The 17,829-nt window shown below is 42.1% G+C and overlaps 1 protein-coding gene across 1 annotated transcript; it reads right to left on the bottom strand.

Annotated features, from left to right (window-relative positions):
• Nucleotides 1–16,351: 16,351 nt before the first annotated feature.
• Nucleotides 16,352–16,603, bottom strand: LOC310998705 (cortexin-3-like; the record flags this gene model as incomplete). Its single annotated transcript, XM_083988872.1, has 1 exon — nt 16,352–16,603. The coding sequence occupies one exon, from the start codon at nt 16,601–16,603 to the stop codon at nt 16,352–16,354; it is 252 nt and encodes an 83-aa protein (XP_083844998.1).
• Between the last annotated feature and the right edge of the window lie 1,226 nt (nt 16,604–17,829).

Genomic DNA, 17,829 nt, shown 5'->3' with positions numbered 1-17,829 from the left:
AGTCCACATCACATCCTAAAAAAAACACAACAAATCTAGAGCTAGACTTCTGTGTGATGGCAGAAATCACAAACAGGTCATCTCACAACTACTGTATATTTTTGAGACGATTGACATCTTGGATGTCTCTGTATGCATTTAATATTACCATCAAAATGCAGTTTCCATATTGCAACCCAATGGTTCTCATGGGGAAAAGAAACAATATGAACTCAGGAGCTGGTGCATATTCTCATTTGTCCAGGTCATAGTATTTCAAAGGAGGTTAAATCGAAAGCAACTGGACTTGCCTAGACAAATAACTAAGTCCAGTTGCTTTCAATTTAACCTCCTTTGAAATATGAACTCAGTTAATATTGAGGGTTAACAGTGAAGTTATTTTGTGGTAATGAGCAGTACAGAACTTCAATTTTTGTACCATAGAATAAGTAAAAACAATAAATGAAAAAGTGCAGCTGCAAATGAAATACAGCTGATATTGCTTAATGTAAGAAATAAAACAAAGTCCTTCTGATTCAGACGGATCAGCTGTACCTTCCTCAAAGAAAGAGAAAAAGGGAAAATAAAGCCTGAATGGCAAAACGGAGCTACTTTACATTTACCTCTTAAAGCAGAAGTAAGCGGAATGTTTGCGTTAATAAAAAAAAGTCTTAAATAGTTATATCTTCCAACGGCAATCACTTATATAGAGTGTTTGATCTGAAACACGGGTCTGTCAGTCACTCTGCTCTGCTGTAAGCCGAGGAGAAAACTTTCCTTGTATCCTACAACCTTTATCCAATGAGGAGAGAGAGAACGGATAAAGGGGCGGTCCTCTCTGTGTGTGCAGCCAAGGGATGCGCGTGAATGTGGTGACGTAGGGACGAGGGCGGGGACTGCTAACTCCATCGGCTGACAGGAAGTTAGCCAAAACAACCAGATCACAATCTGTATAAAACACCTAATCCTCATGCAGTGAAACAAAAACAACGGATTCTTGAGTGATTAAAGGGGGAATGTTCAAATCTGCACAAAAAGCCAAACCTGGTCCAGCCCTGGCAAGCAAGCGTCTCACTTCACAGTTTACATGAGTGTTATGCAAAAAGAGTCAGAAAGCAGGGAGCTCACATGCAATCACAGCTTAGTATCGAACAGCTAAGAAGTGCTCTGTGGGTAGTTAGAGAGACCGAGCTCCTCCAAGCAGTGAAGGGCCACATCAAATATAGACTGTAGGATACATGTATGTAACAGAGACATACAATATGTGTCAGTGTAGCATGTGTGTGTTGTAGCAGGAATCTACACTCCAGTCCTGCGTCCAAAATCATTCACCACTGTCTCCATAGTCCACTTTATCTAGAGTTTGCTATTTTGCAGCACTTTCTGAAAGTATAGAAATAATTATGATGTCGAATTGTATCCCATAATGCACTGAGAAAGCGGCCAACAAAAAGGTATTTATTGTACGAGGTAAAAACACAAAATGGGTCTCTAAAGTCCAACAGAAAAAAACACACAAACTAACAACAAAAAGGTCACCAGGCCTGAGTCCTCGACAAGCTCAATGAGGAACACAAAGTACAAATGGAAATCAGAAAGTACAACACAGAAGAATAAGAAACCAAGGACTCACTGGGGAAATGGGACAATGATGAGAAACCGACAAACTGGCAACAGGAGGGTATCAGAATCAGAATCAGAATACTTTATACTTTGACAATGAGACACAGGTGGAACACATTAAAGCAGAAGTGAGTGATATATTTGTGTTAATATGAGTCTTAAATAGTTATATCTTCCGACAGCAATCACTTACATAGAGTGTTTGGACCGAAACACGGGTCTCTCAGTCCCTCTGCTCTGCTCTGAGCCGAAGAGAAAACATTTATCGTATCCTACAGTTTTTATCCAATGAGGAGAGAGAACGGCATGCAGGGCTGTGTGTGCAGCCAAGGAACGCTGTGAATGTGGTGACGTAGCGACGAGGACTGTTACGGTGCGTTCAAGGAAACTCGTATTTTTCCGACCGTGAAGTGGTACCAGTTCGATCTGGTACGAGTTCACCGGTCGGAAGTTACGAGTGGCCGTTATAGTGACTTTCACCGGTAAAACAGGTCGGAAAAACACGAGTGGGTTGCCTGGAACGCTACAAAGTCGTAAGTTGTGACTTGAAGCTGTAATTTACGATTTCAAAAGCCTGCCTGGAACGCAGCATTAGCGAAAACGACCGGACCACTCACTTCTGCTTTAAGGCGGGGCAGGTGCTGATTAAAGGAGCGAAACACAAGGGGACAGGAAGAAGACAAGGGACTGAGACTGCGTTTACACGTGCCCGGCTATTTTCATAAACGGACATTTCACCCTCTCCGTTTATAAAAAACACTGCGTGCACACCAGTCCGTTTTCAGAAAACGTTTCGTTTACACTAACCCGTGTATATATGCCGTCAAGAGCATGCCAAACCTGTAGGTGGCAGTGTAGCGAGAAGCTCAAGCCCACGTCAGCCAATCAGAATCCCGCATAGCAACCTGATAGCAGCAACAGCAACAACAACGTCACTTGCCCTCCTTGTGTGTAAAGTTTTCATATTTTTTCATGCGAGAAAGTAACTGTTTAGATGCCAAATATACGGCCAGTTTATCCAAATGACGGCTGTTTAGAGGTTTGCTCCGATGTTTCTCGGAGAGGTGAAGCTTTTTTTTTTCAGAGAAGTGAAGCTCCACCTGTGGAGCAACGACTGGGACATCACAGAGACAGTGTCCGCTCTGCAATGCTGCTCGGTCGGCCAGCCTCTGTCGTCCTCCCGTTGGACAAAACGATGGCTAAATAACTTACCCGCAGGTTTTTAGAGGTTTACCACCGGCTGGTTAAATTATTTTTAGGAGATAAATGTTGGTCTCATTGATGAAATCTAACTAATCTAACTAATTGTGGCAGTAGCAGTTTGTTTGAATGAAAAGTGAAGCTTCATGTGTGTTAACTGTTACTGGACAGAAGAGCAGCCCAGCCTCGGGACTCACCCCATTTAACGTTACATCAATAAATACATGTTTTACAATTAACACATCATTCTGCATTAAATTGTATCATTATTATTATTTATTTATTTTATTAAGTTATGTAATATGGTTACGGTTAGACGTCAGGGTCTGACGTTGGCTACCCAAATCTCCGTTTTTCTCCATTTACATGCAAACGTGAAAACGGAGTTTTCCAAAATCTCCACCCTGGCCGGAGTTTTTAAAAAGCATCCGTTTTCAGGGGCGTTTTCTCTGTTTGCGTGTAAACGGAGGGTGCAAACGATGGTTAATGTCTCCGTTTTTAAAAATAACCGGGCACGTATAAACGGGGCCTAAAACAGGGAGAAACCCATGCTGAACCAGGGAACACATGGAGGACGTTACATAGTGTACAACCAATGGCCACTAACTGAAAGTGTTTCATCATCAGCTCACTATATAGTCCTCTGCACTGACAGTGAAAGAGTGAGTCATTTTAGACACAGCCTAAACTTCAAGGTCAAAGTCGTAGTGAGCTCACGAATTACAGTTTTGGACCTGTGAACGCAACATTTCAATAACACCTTGAAGGAACCTCTTCAAATTTGGCACAAACCTTCACACGGATTCGAGGACAAACTGATGAAGCTTTGGTGGTCAGAGGTCAAAGGTCACAGTAACCTCAGAAAACATTTTTAACTTTATGTCAAAGTTTCACACAGCATTTATGAAAAGAGTTCACATAAATGGTTCATATTTGATCTCACTGAGGATGAACAGGGACGTGACCTGGAACTAGTCAGAGTGTCAGAGGGACACGGCCATGTCTGCTCAGTGACTCTTTGACAGCTCCATGAAAGAACTGTGTGTGCACTGCAGCAGCAGCAGTCACGACTTAGGAGAGCCAATCACATTTTCATTAAGAGCTGTTGCTTATAACTTGAGTATTATTTCTGTAATTTTGACTCAGGATTTAGTTTTTAAACAGTTTTATTGATATTTATGTGGAGCTTAACAACTTCCTACACTTAGAGCAGTGTCTCATTTCTTATAAAAAACAAAACAAAACAAGAAACACTCCAGACTCTGAACATTACCCATTTTTGATCCCATCTAACTCCTGTTGTTCTTGAGTTTGAAGTCACATTGGACGAAAATATCTGCCAAATGAATATAATGTAATTAGATCATTATTTTGTCTGCTGTTAGGCATGATCAAATTTCAATCAATAGGTGCAGTCGACTCTGGAGAAACTCTGAATAATGAACATGAGATGCCAAAAAAACTTCATAATTTCATCTGACACTTCAACCGTGAATCTCTTGTTTCCCGAAAGGTCGAAGAAAGTCATCAGCAGCTGGAGCAACAGCTGCAGGAGGCCAAACAAGAGGCACCGGCAGCAGAAGGAGCAGGACAGAGCCGCGGGCAACACCGACGTCATAAGTTTAATCAGCAGCATGTAGTGATTAACCTCCAAAGAATTATCATCCACAATTGGTATGTTGGTATAAATACAAAATACTGATTAATGGAGCTTTAATGGGGCTAACAGCAATCAAAATTTCATTTAGGTCAATGAGGAAAAGTTCAGAGATTACTCAGTAATGGGCACTGAGACAGCACCGCCAAGGCCAATGTCAAACAACACACATCAGACTTCAAAGACAAAAAAAACACAACCAAAAAAAAAAACTCAGGTACATAGTAAATGATCCGGATCTGCCCCAATATGTAATGGGTTCTTCCCTGGCCCACATCAACTCCCTCCACCGCGTTTGGTGCAAATCGGTTCAGTGCTCGTTCGGTTATCCTGCTGATAATTAAACAGATACGGGTGAAAACGTAACCTTGACAGAGGTAATTATCCATTAAGTACAACAACAAACTGAGCAAAGTGCTGAAATTGCTCTATTAGAGCTCTCAGAACACAATACGCTCACAGAACACTGAGAGGCTGCGGATGCGTATACATGTAATGTTGGACAGATGCAATAAATTGAGCAGAAGCTGGACTATAGACAGTCACCAACATAGGATGAACATGAACAGAGAACATCTGGAGTGCATTAGTACTTACCCATGTTTCAGTAAATCTCAGGTACGTTTTGTTCTGAAAGCACAGAGTGAGTGAATAAATGATAAAGCAGGTATAAAATGATAAACAATATCTCAGTGTGTAGTCCACTGCTGCATCGCTGCAGTACATCTCCTTCCTGCTCAAACATTCCTGCCTCAGCTGCTGGTGCTTTGAGGTCATGTTGAAGCTTTTGCTTTCAAGGGTTTGTGAGTCGCAAATGAAACCTAAGCAGTCCACATTCCTTTTTTATCTTCTATTTATTCATGCAACTCGATATTAAAATTTGTTTTGTTTTTTCTGGCATTATGAGGGCCCTCGAACTGTGACGTGACCCGGTAAATGTGCCTCCATGGGCACAGTAAGGACAAAGATAATCATGAGGCAATTACAGTAAGAGCACTTGATCCACTCTTATCCAGGGTGACCTACAGAGAGCAGATAGGAGCTTGGTGTCAGACTCAAGGGCACTTCAAAACAATGTATGGACTTGATGGACGCACCTTATCTCTTCTGGGAATCGAACTTGTGACCTTTATGTTTTCAGCGCAGCCTTTTAAACCACTCATCCATGATGTAACATCATGGGCGTAATATTGAAGGCGACATCTGGCTGTTGTATTGAAGGGAGAAACACAATCAGCAGGTGAAAAATGAAGCACTCACGTTTATAATTCTTTGTTAACATGACACTTTGCACTCATTCAAATCACCAAATTCATAGGTTAAGGGGGAAATGTAACCTTTGGATGTGGAAGCGTTCTATAGTCTCCACAGCAACAAATGAAGATTCAAGTCTGTGATTCAGAGCCAAGAATCATTTGGTTAAGTGGCCCAAAGTGACTCTTCATCAGCTGAGGAAAAAGTGCAGTCACCAGTATTGTTATTAATTGGATTGTTTTTCCCATTCATCACACATTCGCCCTTCACGTTCTGGAGTCTGTCGGTGGACATTTGTTTACACATTTCTAATTAAGGGCATTATTCATGAGATAGTGGAAAAACTTTTGAATTATCTGTTGCGAGTTGAGAAATAACCAAGAAACTCAAAGAGTGAGTAATCATTATTTTCTGAAGATATTAACAGTTTCCTAAAGCGGCACAATGAATTTATTATCCTGAGGACCACTACTGAAATACTACTACTTGGAAAAGTAGGATAAAAGTTTACTTTGCTAGCTGGGTAACTAGCAAGCTATAGTTGACGCAAGCTAGGCACAGCCAACATTAGTGTATTTAAACGTATCATCCACAGCAGGTCACAACTTGTCCATGAGAGCGTTTTGGAGTTGTTGGATTATGTATTTGATGAGTTTGTTGAGGGAAACCAAGAAATCCCATTATCCTCCATAGCGTAGCTCTGAGCAGCTCGTGGCTCTGCTCTGCCATTCTAAAAACAGCTTGCACCGACAATTAAAGGTAACAAACCTACTCCAAAGACTATAATTTGCCAATTTGCTCAAATGTTGAACTATCCCTTTAAAGTCCCACTCCCGCGACCCTTTTCGGTCATGTTAAAACCAGCTCATTAGCAATGCACATTAGCAATGCACCTCTGGAGGGTGGGCGGGGACAGCGCTGCTCTGCACCCGCCCAGCCACCTCCTCACCCCACCCCCCGCTTGACAGCTGGACATTGTACAATTAGAGATTCAGCGCGTTTAGCGTAAAACTCCACACTGGGATTCGATCCCAGACTGGAACATAGTCCTTGCTCGCGGTGTAAGCTGCTCTACCAGGTGAGCTATACCTGTTATACCTTGACAGCTTCACCGAGCTGCCAAGCCTTTCACCTCTGAGCCAGATGCAGAGCAGGGTGGGAGCTTGTAGCACTAGTGCCCTCCCCTGGAGCTGTGACACGTCAGCTCCAGTCTCCCTGAAACTGCCAGTTTGAGTCTGCCATTGGTTCACAGCAGTTTGAAGGCAGAAAAACTCAGAAATGCAATTTTGCACTTCTTTCCCTGCTACTATGTCCTCTAACATCAGAAAAATGCCACAGGAACATGTGAAAAGCTCAAAAAACACGATTTTCACGGGAGTGGGTCTTTAAATAGTTTTACTTCTGGAATTTCAATAATATGCCCTTTTCAGTGTCCGCTTCGTATGGTATGTTCATTTATAAAATGATTGCAACCCTTACTAATGACTGCATTTATATTTTCCAGTTTCTTTTTCTACTGCAGTGGGTAGAAGCATTTATCCTCCAGCTGCTCTAGCAAAGCTCTCCACTGGTCACTAGTAATGACTGTCATTATACTGGGCAGCTCCCAGTGGCCAATAGTTGGACACTGGTGAAAAATACCGTAACACTCAGCTCCCTGTTAGTAAAACCCTTGAAATGTGGACACGGAATAGCTCAGTGGGAGTGAGCGCTGTGTTCGACGTGATGTGTGTTCCTGAACAGCTGCCTTCCTCTGATGTGCTTTGAGGACTAAAGCAGATTGTGGCTGACATGAATCTGACAGACCAGCTCCAGACGTGGGAGACAGGATGACATTGGCCCTGTTTTTATCCTGCACACACAGGCTGCACAACAGATCTCCATTTCTACCCTTAAAAGCTCTCCATGGTCTATGTTCTTGCTACTGTTATGGAGCTTTGAAGGCTGTATGAGTACTCACATAGCTTGTAATCACCTGGCAGAGCCCCTCAGGCACTCCCAGAGAGGCCGGGAGTGACAAAACCTCATCTGACAGGGCCCCGAGGCTCAAAACGACTTGCCTGAGGAGAAGGATCCTTAAATCTGTAACATCATTAGAAACACATCAGCAGTCGTGGCCTGATTTTAGTATTAAAAAAGACAGCCTGACACAATCAATGACAAATACTGACACTAACATCCTTTAGCATTGTACCAACTAGACAGTCAGTGTCAACATGGCTATAGAGATGGCAGCAGTACTAGTCCACCACCTACTCGTTTCTCTTTGTTCAGACATTCCTATTCCCAAGAGATTACTGACCTTTATGATTTAATTATAATAATACATTTTATTTAGAGGCGCCTTTTATGGCACGCAAGGTCACTTGAAACAATTTAAAAAAAAAGGTTTTATAAAAAAGTTGGAGTTATGATTTAGTACTACTGACCAGTGTTGTGGGTGTTTTTCTTTTAAAAAGTATAGTTATTAGTTACTAGTTACTATCACCAAAAAGTAATTTAGTAAATGAATTACTATAGGCTATTTACCAGGAAAAGTAACTATTGTTTTACTTTTTTATAAAATGCTCAAATATGTCAAAGTACTTGGACTTGCCCCCCCTAACCGGCTACAGTCAGACTTTTAGCAAACACAAAATAACCCGGGCACATGGCAACACAACACGCACCCACCTCAGTAGCACTTGGCACTTTACACTTATTTATTCTTATATTTATTTACTTATAGACATAGATCTCTGGCCTTTTTTAGAAATGTTATGTCCTTGTCCTTTTTTAATCCCAGGCTTGAGCCTTTTTAAAGTGTTTTTCATTGTGTCTTGTATATCTTTGTGTGTTCTCTTTTGTTTCTCCACCTGACCTGAACAACCGTACATAAATTCCTATGCGTGTATGCACAAATGGCAAATACAGATTTTGACTGACTTTGACTTGACTAACCATAACCCTAACCTCTGGCAGTTATGCAATGCTTGCAATGCAAATTCCAGATTAATGTTTTTTTCCAAGTAGTTGATGGACTGAAAAGAAATGTGTGTAGGCTACAGTATAACGTAGGACAGGTGTAGCCAATTATTTTGTGGCGGGACTTCTTGAGTCAAGTAACAGCGAATAACGGCACATTTTATTGTCAGTAACGGTAACGGCATTATAACAGGGAAACAGTTACTTTTTTGATTACTCATTACTGAAAAAAGCAGCGCCGTTAGAAATGGTTATTCCCAATTTTCTCATCACTGGTACTGACTGTATCTGAACATTAACATTTGTTGTTGTGAGTGACATGTCTCAACTACTATGTCATCCATCACTGGCCAAAATGTGGATTTGTTGATTTATTGAATTACGACCAACTAATAAAGACCAAATATCAGCTAATGAAAGATATCACCACCATATCGGTTTAGCATGCTAACACGCTAAACTAAGATGGTGACAACGTAAATAATATAGATATATATAATGTAGACTAGTGATGCGCGGGCTGACCCGTAGCCCGCGGGTCCCGCGGGTCAGCCCGCGGGGCGGGGCGGTGCGGGTCAAGAAATCTTTACTTTATTTGCAGTGCGGGTCATTAAAAAAACTGACGATGAAGTCCAGAGTGTGTTATCAGGGCCGCGCTGATGTTGACGGGAAAGCCGGCGGAGGTGTGAGGGAACCGGATGAGACGGCGGCTGGGCGCATCAGCAGAGCGGGGTGGTTTCACTGAGAGCAGGGACTGGGGAGGACGAGAGGCGGCGGCCACCGCGGCTGCTACACGCTGCACTGTGACTCTCCCGCTCCTCATGAGCTCCACAGTCCACACTGACAAGCTACCGGCAACACAGCACCTCTGTCTGCCCTTTCAAAGTAAAAAAGGCCGCTGTCTGACGTTTAATAGCAGCGGGTCGGGTCGGGGCGGGTTGTGAAAATAGATGCGGTGGTGCGGGGCGGGCTGGGGCGGGTCAGAATACTTCATAGATGTGGGACCCGCGGGTTGGAAAAAAACCCGGCCCGCGCATCACTACCGTAGACACATTCAATTTCCCGGAAGTTGGCGTTGGGAATGACATCACATTCAAGTTCATGTGTTCTAGTCACCTTTCAGGACCTACACTGTTGTTATCCTCTATTGTTAGCATCATAACAAATAGGCTACCAGCCAACAAAACACTGCATAATGCTGCGTTCACATGAAGTCTGGTAAACAACAGACGGCATGCTGGACTCAGAATGAAATGATGTCCTCTTTAAGGTAAGTAATTAAATACACAACACAAGGTTTTAGAAAATAAGTTCTCAATTATTTACTTATGAAATGATTAAGGCAATGTAAAATAAAAAAATAAAAAAAATATGAATGTTGTTTGGTTTTAAACCTTCACAATAAATTCCCTCTTTTTAAGGTAAACACTGAATTGTCCCTTTTTTCACAGGAAATACATTAATGAATTCTCCCTCTTTTGTAAGGAAAATATTAACTGAAATAACGCTTTTTTCTTCAGGTAAATACAGTAAATGAAATATAACTCTCTTTTGTTTAAGAAAAACACTGTACATTTTTAACCCAAATGGATTAATGCAAAACCTTAAATTACCTCAAATTCACTTAAATGCAATATGTGGGCCCATACACCTTAACTACTAAAGCCTGCACTCTTATAGAAAATAAACCAGGGTACCCCTTAGGAGAATCGGTGCAGGCCTGAGTGTAGCGTTCGTAGAAGCCTTAAACACAATGGCTGCTTCACCCCGACTGGGCCACAGGAAATAAAAAGGTACCTGCATGACCAGTGTTGTATCCTTACACACGGGCTGATGGCAGGAGAAGAGGTGAGATGAGGAGAAGATCCGTCCGGAGGAAACGAAGACCCGTCACTGCCGATGTCGCGGTGCTCGCTCGTCGTCTGCAGCTCCACGCTCGCTTTTCCCACAGTCTCTGCCGAACAGGTAGCTTGCTGCTAACTGCGAGCTACTAGCTACTGAATTAGCTGCTAGCTTCAGGTCGTCCTCACGGGTTGAGTAGTTCACTCACACACACAGGAAAGTCACCACTTAGTCCTCACCACAGTCTCTTTTCGTTACTGTTTTCTACACGCTTCTCGTGTCTTCTTTCTTCTCGCTCCGCCGCTCTCCCTCGCTCTGTCCCTCACTCTTTTCCTGTCCGTCCTGAAACACCTGAGATGTGACGTTCCGGCCGATCTCTATTAACTCCATAAATGCGGGAACATATTGCTTTTACAGATACATTATCTTTCAAATAAAACTATAAACATGATATATATTTTTAAACTGGTTTTAACATTTTAATAACATTTTAATGAATTTCAACCATTTTAATCACACTATTTATATGCTTGGATGAAATGATATTACAGAAGTAAGCAGAAGTAAGCGGAATATTTGTGTTAATATAAGTCTTAAATAAATATCTTCCGACTGCAATCACTTACATAGAGTGTTTGGCCCGATACACGGGTCTGTCAGTCACTCTGCTCTGCTGTAAGCCGAGGAGAAAACTTTTCTTGTATCCTACAACCTTTATCCAATGAGGAGAGAGAACGGCATGAAGGGCTGTGTGTGCAGCCAAGGGATGTGCGTGAATGTGGTGACGTAGGGACGAGGACCAATAGATCCATGACGAGGGCGGGGACTGCTAACTAACGAAGTTAGCCAAAACGACCGGATCGCTTACTTCTGCTTTAATGTTGTTTTTTTTATTTAAAGTATATTTTTTGGTGTTTTGCCTTTATTTGATAGTAGCTACATAGTGAGGTAGACAGGAAAGGGGGAGGCAGAGAGAGGGGGAATGACATACAGGAAATGTCCGCCCGACGCGGGATTCGAGCCGGGGACGCCTGCGTTGAGGACTGTAGCCTCTACATGGGGCGGCCGCCTTAACCACTGCACCACCCCTGCTTTAATGTTTTTAACCGGGTTACAATAGTTACATGTGATAGCAACATAACAGCATGTCCAGGGGTAGAAGTTGCACAACAGGGTACGGTTGGTACAACCAATTTCATGACACAATAAGAAGCTAATGAGTTCGATACATTGACTGTTGATGCGTTGATGATGCACAGAAACGCCATCTTGGATTGCAACCTTGAGGTCACTTCCGCTGAGTTTCAGAGTTGGAATTCCAACATGCAGGGGGGATTTCTGAAAACTGAGCTGAAAATCTGACTTCCAAGTTGTAATGAAACATCAGTCCTGCTGTTGAAAGAATGTTACTGAGACCTTTAGCTCGGAGCACTGCTGTGTAGCAAGCAGTAAACCTTTTAGCCTTGTTATTCAATCTTTTTGCCTTTTCTTTTTTTTTTGGATTACCCATCATTCACTGCTAACCCATCTATTTCTGTTTGTTTTTCACCAGTGAAGAGCTGCACCAGGAGGGCAAGACAGGTACACAACCCCTCACTGGCTTCTCAGAGTTCTGGACCAAACTGGAAACACTCCAACTCCGGCTTGTCCTGTTTTTGGTTCAGTCTAAATCAAGTCAAGAGAAATCAATACGTCAATATAAATCAAAGAGTAAAGTGTTTTATAGGCTACTGCAACATTTGTGTGGGTGTTGATAGTGTGACATACCATTGATTAGCACTGATGTCTTATTTTATTGAGGTTAAATGATAATTACATAGCTTATCTTTCAGTGCAATTAATCATTTTACTGTGTAGTCTATAAAAAAACAAAACAAACAAAATAACAGCCTAAGGCGATCTCTTCAAATTTGTTTGTTTTTTATCCAACAAATCCAAAATTGTTCATTTTGCAAAGACATAAACTAAAGAGGCAAATAATCACATCTAAAAAGCTGCAGCTTCTTGATGAATCACTTGAATGATTCAGTTTGAATTATTGTTGATTTTAAAGTTCAATTAAAGTTCTGTTAATTGCCTTGTTTATCAAAGCACTTCACTTAATCATGCTCAGGGCCTCTCTGGGTATTATGTGCACCAGTACAAGACAGAGGATACAGTACATGTCTGAAAGGTTCAGGTGCTTCTTTTTTCTTCGGCGCCAATGTTCCCTGAAGCTTCACACCGTTCATCAGTGGGATAGGTGACTATTGTCTGCTCTAAACGTCACCGGCTCTTGGGAATAAAAAAGAAATCACTGTGAAAATCAATTATGCAATATCAATACTCCCTCCGTTATGTCGCCTTGCACAGCTATTCACATTCACGGGATGGGGTGTGTGTGTGTGTGTGTGTGTGGGGGGGGGGGGGGGGTGCAGTCCCTTCTAACCTGTTCAGAGACCATTAAATTAACTGGAGGCTGAATAGTGAAATGGGGCGCTTGGGAAAGAATAAATTCAGCGTAAGGCATCTGAGTGTGCATACCAGCGAATGAGAATAATTCAATTATCAGTGGCTTTCTTTAATATGAGTCATGTTGCATAAAGCATGACTGTGATATCGATCCACAATGCTTAATGTTCCCTGCCGTTGCTACTTGCTGTGTAAGGGCGTGTTTAGATTGGATTATAATCTTTGTTTGGCATGAGCTAATGAGATTTCAGAAACAGAAAATGAAGGCTTTCGTTCCAAAGTGATTTTTTTTCTTCTTCTATTCTGGGTATCACTCAAAATAATCAGGATTTCAAAGCCCCTGGGTGATACACACGGAAAAAAAACAAAACTTGTTTTTGCAGGAACAGAGGTTTTAGGAGGACTGATACCCTTTATTTCATATCAGAATAATTTGTGTGAGCAGGTGTTTTGAAATGATAAATATTCATAATATCATTACGCCTCAGATGTGTTTTCTACACCCCAGCAGATTGTCTCTACTACTTACAGCTGCTTGTGTAACAAACTGGCTTCGTCCTCCTGCCAGCATGCATTGTGTGAGAGCAGGTCTCAGTGTGAACAAATGATTCATGTTTTAGTTCTGCTTCCACATTGCAACCACAATGAACCCAGGATGGCATTTACTTCAATAGTTTGACTTTATGTATATATATTATATATATAAAAAAGAAACTAAAGCAAAAACAAACAAACAGTGAAAAAGGGGCTTCAGTAAAGACGTAGGTTGTCTCTTACATAATAATCCAAAAAGCTCAGACTGTACATTTCTCCTCTGTGGGATCAGCCTGCATTTAAAATTCTGATCCGCTCCAGCTCCCCTGCCCTCCCGAAGAATAAAAAAATAAATAAAAAATAAAAAATAGTGGATGTGTGATATCAGCAGAATTATTAAGTAACACACAACAGAGGCGCACATTCGCTCAGAAAAAAAAAGTCGATTTATCCACGTCTTTCTTCGGAGTGAGGAATGATGCAGTTTTTCTTTTAGGGAGGTGTGCAGCAGATGATTGCATATCAACATATTCAGTGTTGCTGTCAGGGAGAGGAGGATTGTTATTCTGCGTGGCGTCCTGGAGGGTCTCGACTCAAAGAGCGGCCTGGGCCTCGAGCCTGGAGACCGGCGTGTCTGTGTGTGTGAGAGCGTTTTGCCAGACAAAGTGTCTGGGTTCATAGAAAACCAATCGAGACACCTGCTGGCTACCACTGCCAGCTGCTGATAAAATGGGAAAAAGAATGTGTCGGGCCTCTGGGGCATATGGCCGCCTTGAAAAGGGCAGGGTGGTAGAAGAAGGGGTTTCTTCATTTATTATTTTTTCTCTCTTTTTCCTTTCATTTGTCCTTAACACCTGCCTCTTTTACCGCCTCGCGAATGAACCTAATGAAATCAAACACATTAAAAAAAAAAAGGCAGTTGCTCACTGTGATCGTTTTTATTACAAAAAAGGAACGGGCGGCTCCAGGCGGAAAACAGATTAAAACAAAATAAATGGCTCCAGTAGAGACAGGAAATAGCTGCTTGAGCAACTGACCCACAGCTACAACATCAGGATTGAAGCACTTCACCATTTATCATGCACGGAGAGGGGATACTCTGCGAGAAATACATGCGGAAAGGAAACCAAACAAAAAAACAAAAAAACAAAAAAAAAAACAAAGGAAAAAAAAACAAAAACACATCACCTCAGCACAACGTCGCAACATCTGCGATAGGTAAAGGAGAAGGCCACAGCAGATCACAAGAACATCACATGTTGTCAGAAGGGTCACAGTTCACTTCCTGTACGAGCAGGAAAGAGATCAGGGAACATGTTTTTTTTCTTCTCTCTTTTCTTTATTATTATTATTCTTTTTTTTAACTTTTCAGCGAGTTATATGACATCACCGTGAAGTACAAAGACACCGTCGCATCAGCGAAGTCGGGGGATCCCCGCCCCCCACGGTGTCTCTGCTACCTACGATACTGTAAACAATCTACACTATAAGGCGCACAGTTGAAAAGTTGCCCAACGAAAGAGCCACAACATCAGTTCATAAAGGGTTTGATGTGAAAATGGGTCGTCGTCATCTTCATCACCAACTCTCTGCAGATCTGGCATACCAACTGTCAATATACCAACTGCAGGCAGTAAAATGCTGTTTAAGTTTTCTTTAAATGGGCACTACACACACACACATTAAAAAACCAAAAGAGCTCTACATTTAAAGACAAAAATATGAACCCATTTTCTTTCTTTTTCCTAAAACATCAATTTAAACGGCTTCTTTTTTTCAAATTAGGCACAAGGTACAGCACAGTAAACTTTTTTTTTCTTCAATACCTCTTTTGGTTGCTGACATCTAAAAACGTGGACACTGACAGCCCCTCCATGTGACCGCCGGAAGGACAAATAGTTTTTTAAATCGCACACACAGAACAGTTACAGTTACTCGCTGCTGGCATCTATCCGTCCAAACCCGTTCCGAGACATTAAAGGGAGAACTTTTCCACCGCGGTTTCTTTCCTCGCGTTCACTTAACCTGCTATTGTGACCTCTATACCAGCCGTTTTCCACGGTCTTACCAAGATACGTAACAACCACCACAGAATATCTTACAGAGACATAAGGCATGAAACTCCTCTTCGACCCGAATCACATCAGTCATTAAAGTCTTGGGGGACCTCTCGCATCAATCCACAAATGAAGACAAAATATGCTTTGAAACAAAAAAAACCCCAAAACAACTGTTTTCACTTCAAATATTTTTTTTCTCCGTTAACTATTTTAAACACTGATTGTCTACATTATTAATACAAATCTAAAGACGTAAACATGATAAGATGTAAACACTGTTATTATCCAACTGGTTTGGATCCTAAAAGGATAATCGACCCTGTGTGAGATGTGAGAAAAGTTACTATCACACATGAGATGGAGGAGGAACGAGGTAGTCCGGAGGATAGAGCTGATGGCGGGGGGGGGGGGGGGGGGGGGGGTTGGGGTTATGGGTGAACCTTAAGTGGCTCTGGTGCGTTGCTCAGACTGACGGTCATGGTGATTGTTTGATTGGTAATCGTCGTAGCATTGTTCTGGTTTGTCTGGTTATAATTGAGATTTTCGGATGTGGCAGGGAGAAGCTGTTGAACAACTGTTGGTTGGCGCTCATTTCGACGACGATCTGCCGTCGAAACGCTTTTTTTTTTTTTTTTTTCAGTCCGAACTCTCAGGGAGATTTCCTGAAAGCTGTTTTCCCGGCGAATCGGCGGTCATTTGTTCTCGGAGGGGGCCAAAGTTCTCTTTAGACATGAAATCTGTCTGTTTGATTTAAATGCTTCTAATTGGCGCGCCTCCGCCGGGGGAGTCAGACGATACGGTAATCGAACGTGTCCTTCTCGGTGTGGTCAGTCCAGTTGGACGAGGGCATGCTGCGGTAGGGGTCCAGCAGGATGCGGAAGCAGCGCACGATGAGCAGGGCCAGGAAGATGAAGAGCAGCAGCACGAAGACGAAGGCGGCCTTCTGCTCCAGCGTCAGGTAGGAAGGCACGTGATGGCCGCCGCCTGACGAGGACAGCGTGCTGCTGAAGAGGCCCTCGGCCATCCTGGGCACATCCATGCTTGATCGTCTCGGCTCCAGCTCTTTGTCGGTTGCTGAAAGATTTGAGGTGAAGATGGGGCTCGGCGGACTCGACCTGTGAGAGAATCCAAACACACGGATTATAGATCACGTCCTCCGAGGTGTGACAGATGGAACAGCAAACCAATATATCGGCTTAACGTGATGGCAGAAACAGACAAAGTCTCAAACTGACAACAAACCAAAACAAAATGCGTCTGAGGCCAGAGAAAGCGCAGCTCACAGCCCAGTTTATTTTTGGAGCTGCAGGCGAAAAGCCCACTGTGTGAGTAAAGAAGGCTCCTGGGACTCCTTTGGCCCTGAGTTTCAGCAGTTCGGGGGTTTTGAATTGGCACTTTGGAGTTTTAGTCATATCACATTTATTGGAGGCAACGCTGCTCTGGAGGTAGATATGTCACGGGCTTTATTAAACTACAGCCTGCTATTCTGAGAACAAACAACCCTGTGTCGTATGAGTAATATTAACATTGAACCAATCGGCTGCGGCAATTCATTTTCCATCTCGCACATTGTCATGCATGAAGAGATAGGGCCTATTTCTCCTCTCTGACAAGGGTTCATGAATAAAGCATGAACTCAAACAGGTAGAGGAGACACTGGTCCTGCTTTATTACCTACTGTAAGCTTTAGCTGATTTGGTACAAATTCTTAAATTAGTCCTTAAGAAAGAGGCTGTTGCTGCTTATTGTAATCCAGTCCCATAAAAAAAACAATAAATTAATTGACTGTATTGTGTTTGTTGTTACAACCTGATATAGGCTAATTTATTTATTTATTATAGTATTTACGAAGGATCTAGTTTTTTCAAGTGTTCATTTGTTTATAGGATCCCCATTAGCTGATGTCATGACATTAGCTATTCTTCCTGGGGTCCCCAATGCAATTTTAAAATAACATAGTACATACTCACATCCATCGCTGTTACAGTAACACCTCATATACACAAACAGCAAACAGTCTAGTCTAAAATATATTATTAGGTACAAAGAATACATCATACATCACATTACAGTACCACAACAGTTCAACCCACAAATAAATTCCTATAATGAATTATTATACATTATGTTTCTTACTCACTGAATTGTACTTTTTATTAAAAATAGTCTTTTACTACCTTTTTAAAAATGTGTTTGGAGTTAATATTTTTGATATTATTAGGTAATGTGTTCCATCCTATAATGGCTCTGTATATTACAGTAAAA

The sequence above is a fragment of the Trachurus trachurus genome (assembly GCF_905171665.1).
Source record: "Trachurus trachurus genome assembly, chromosome: 16".
Taxonomy (NCBI): domain Eukaryota; kingdom Metazoa; phylum Chordata; class Actinopteri; order Carangiformes; family Carangidae; genus Trachurus; species Trachurus trachurus.
The sequence above is the reverse complement of the archived record's forward strand: the minus strand, read 5'-3'. Positions and strand labels throughout refer to the sequence as shown.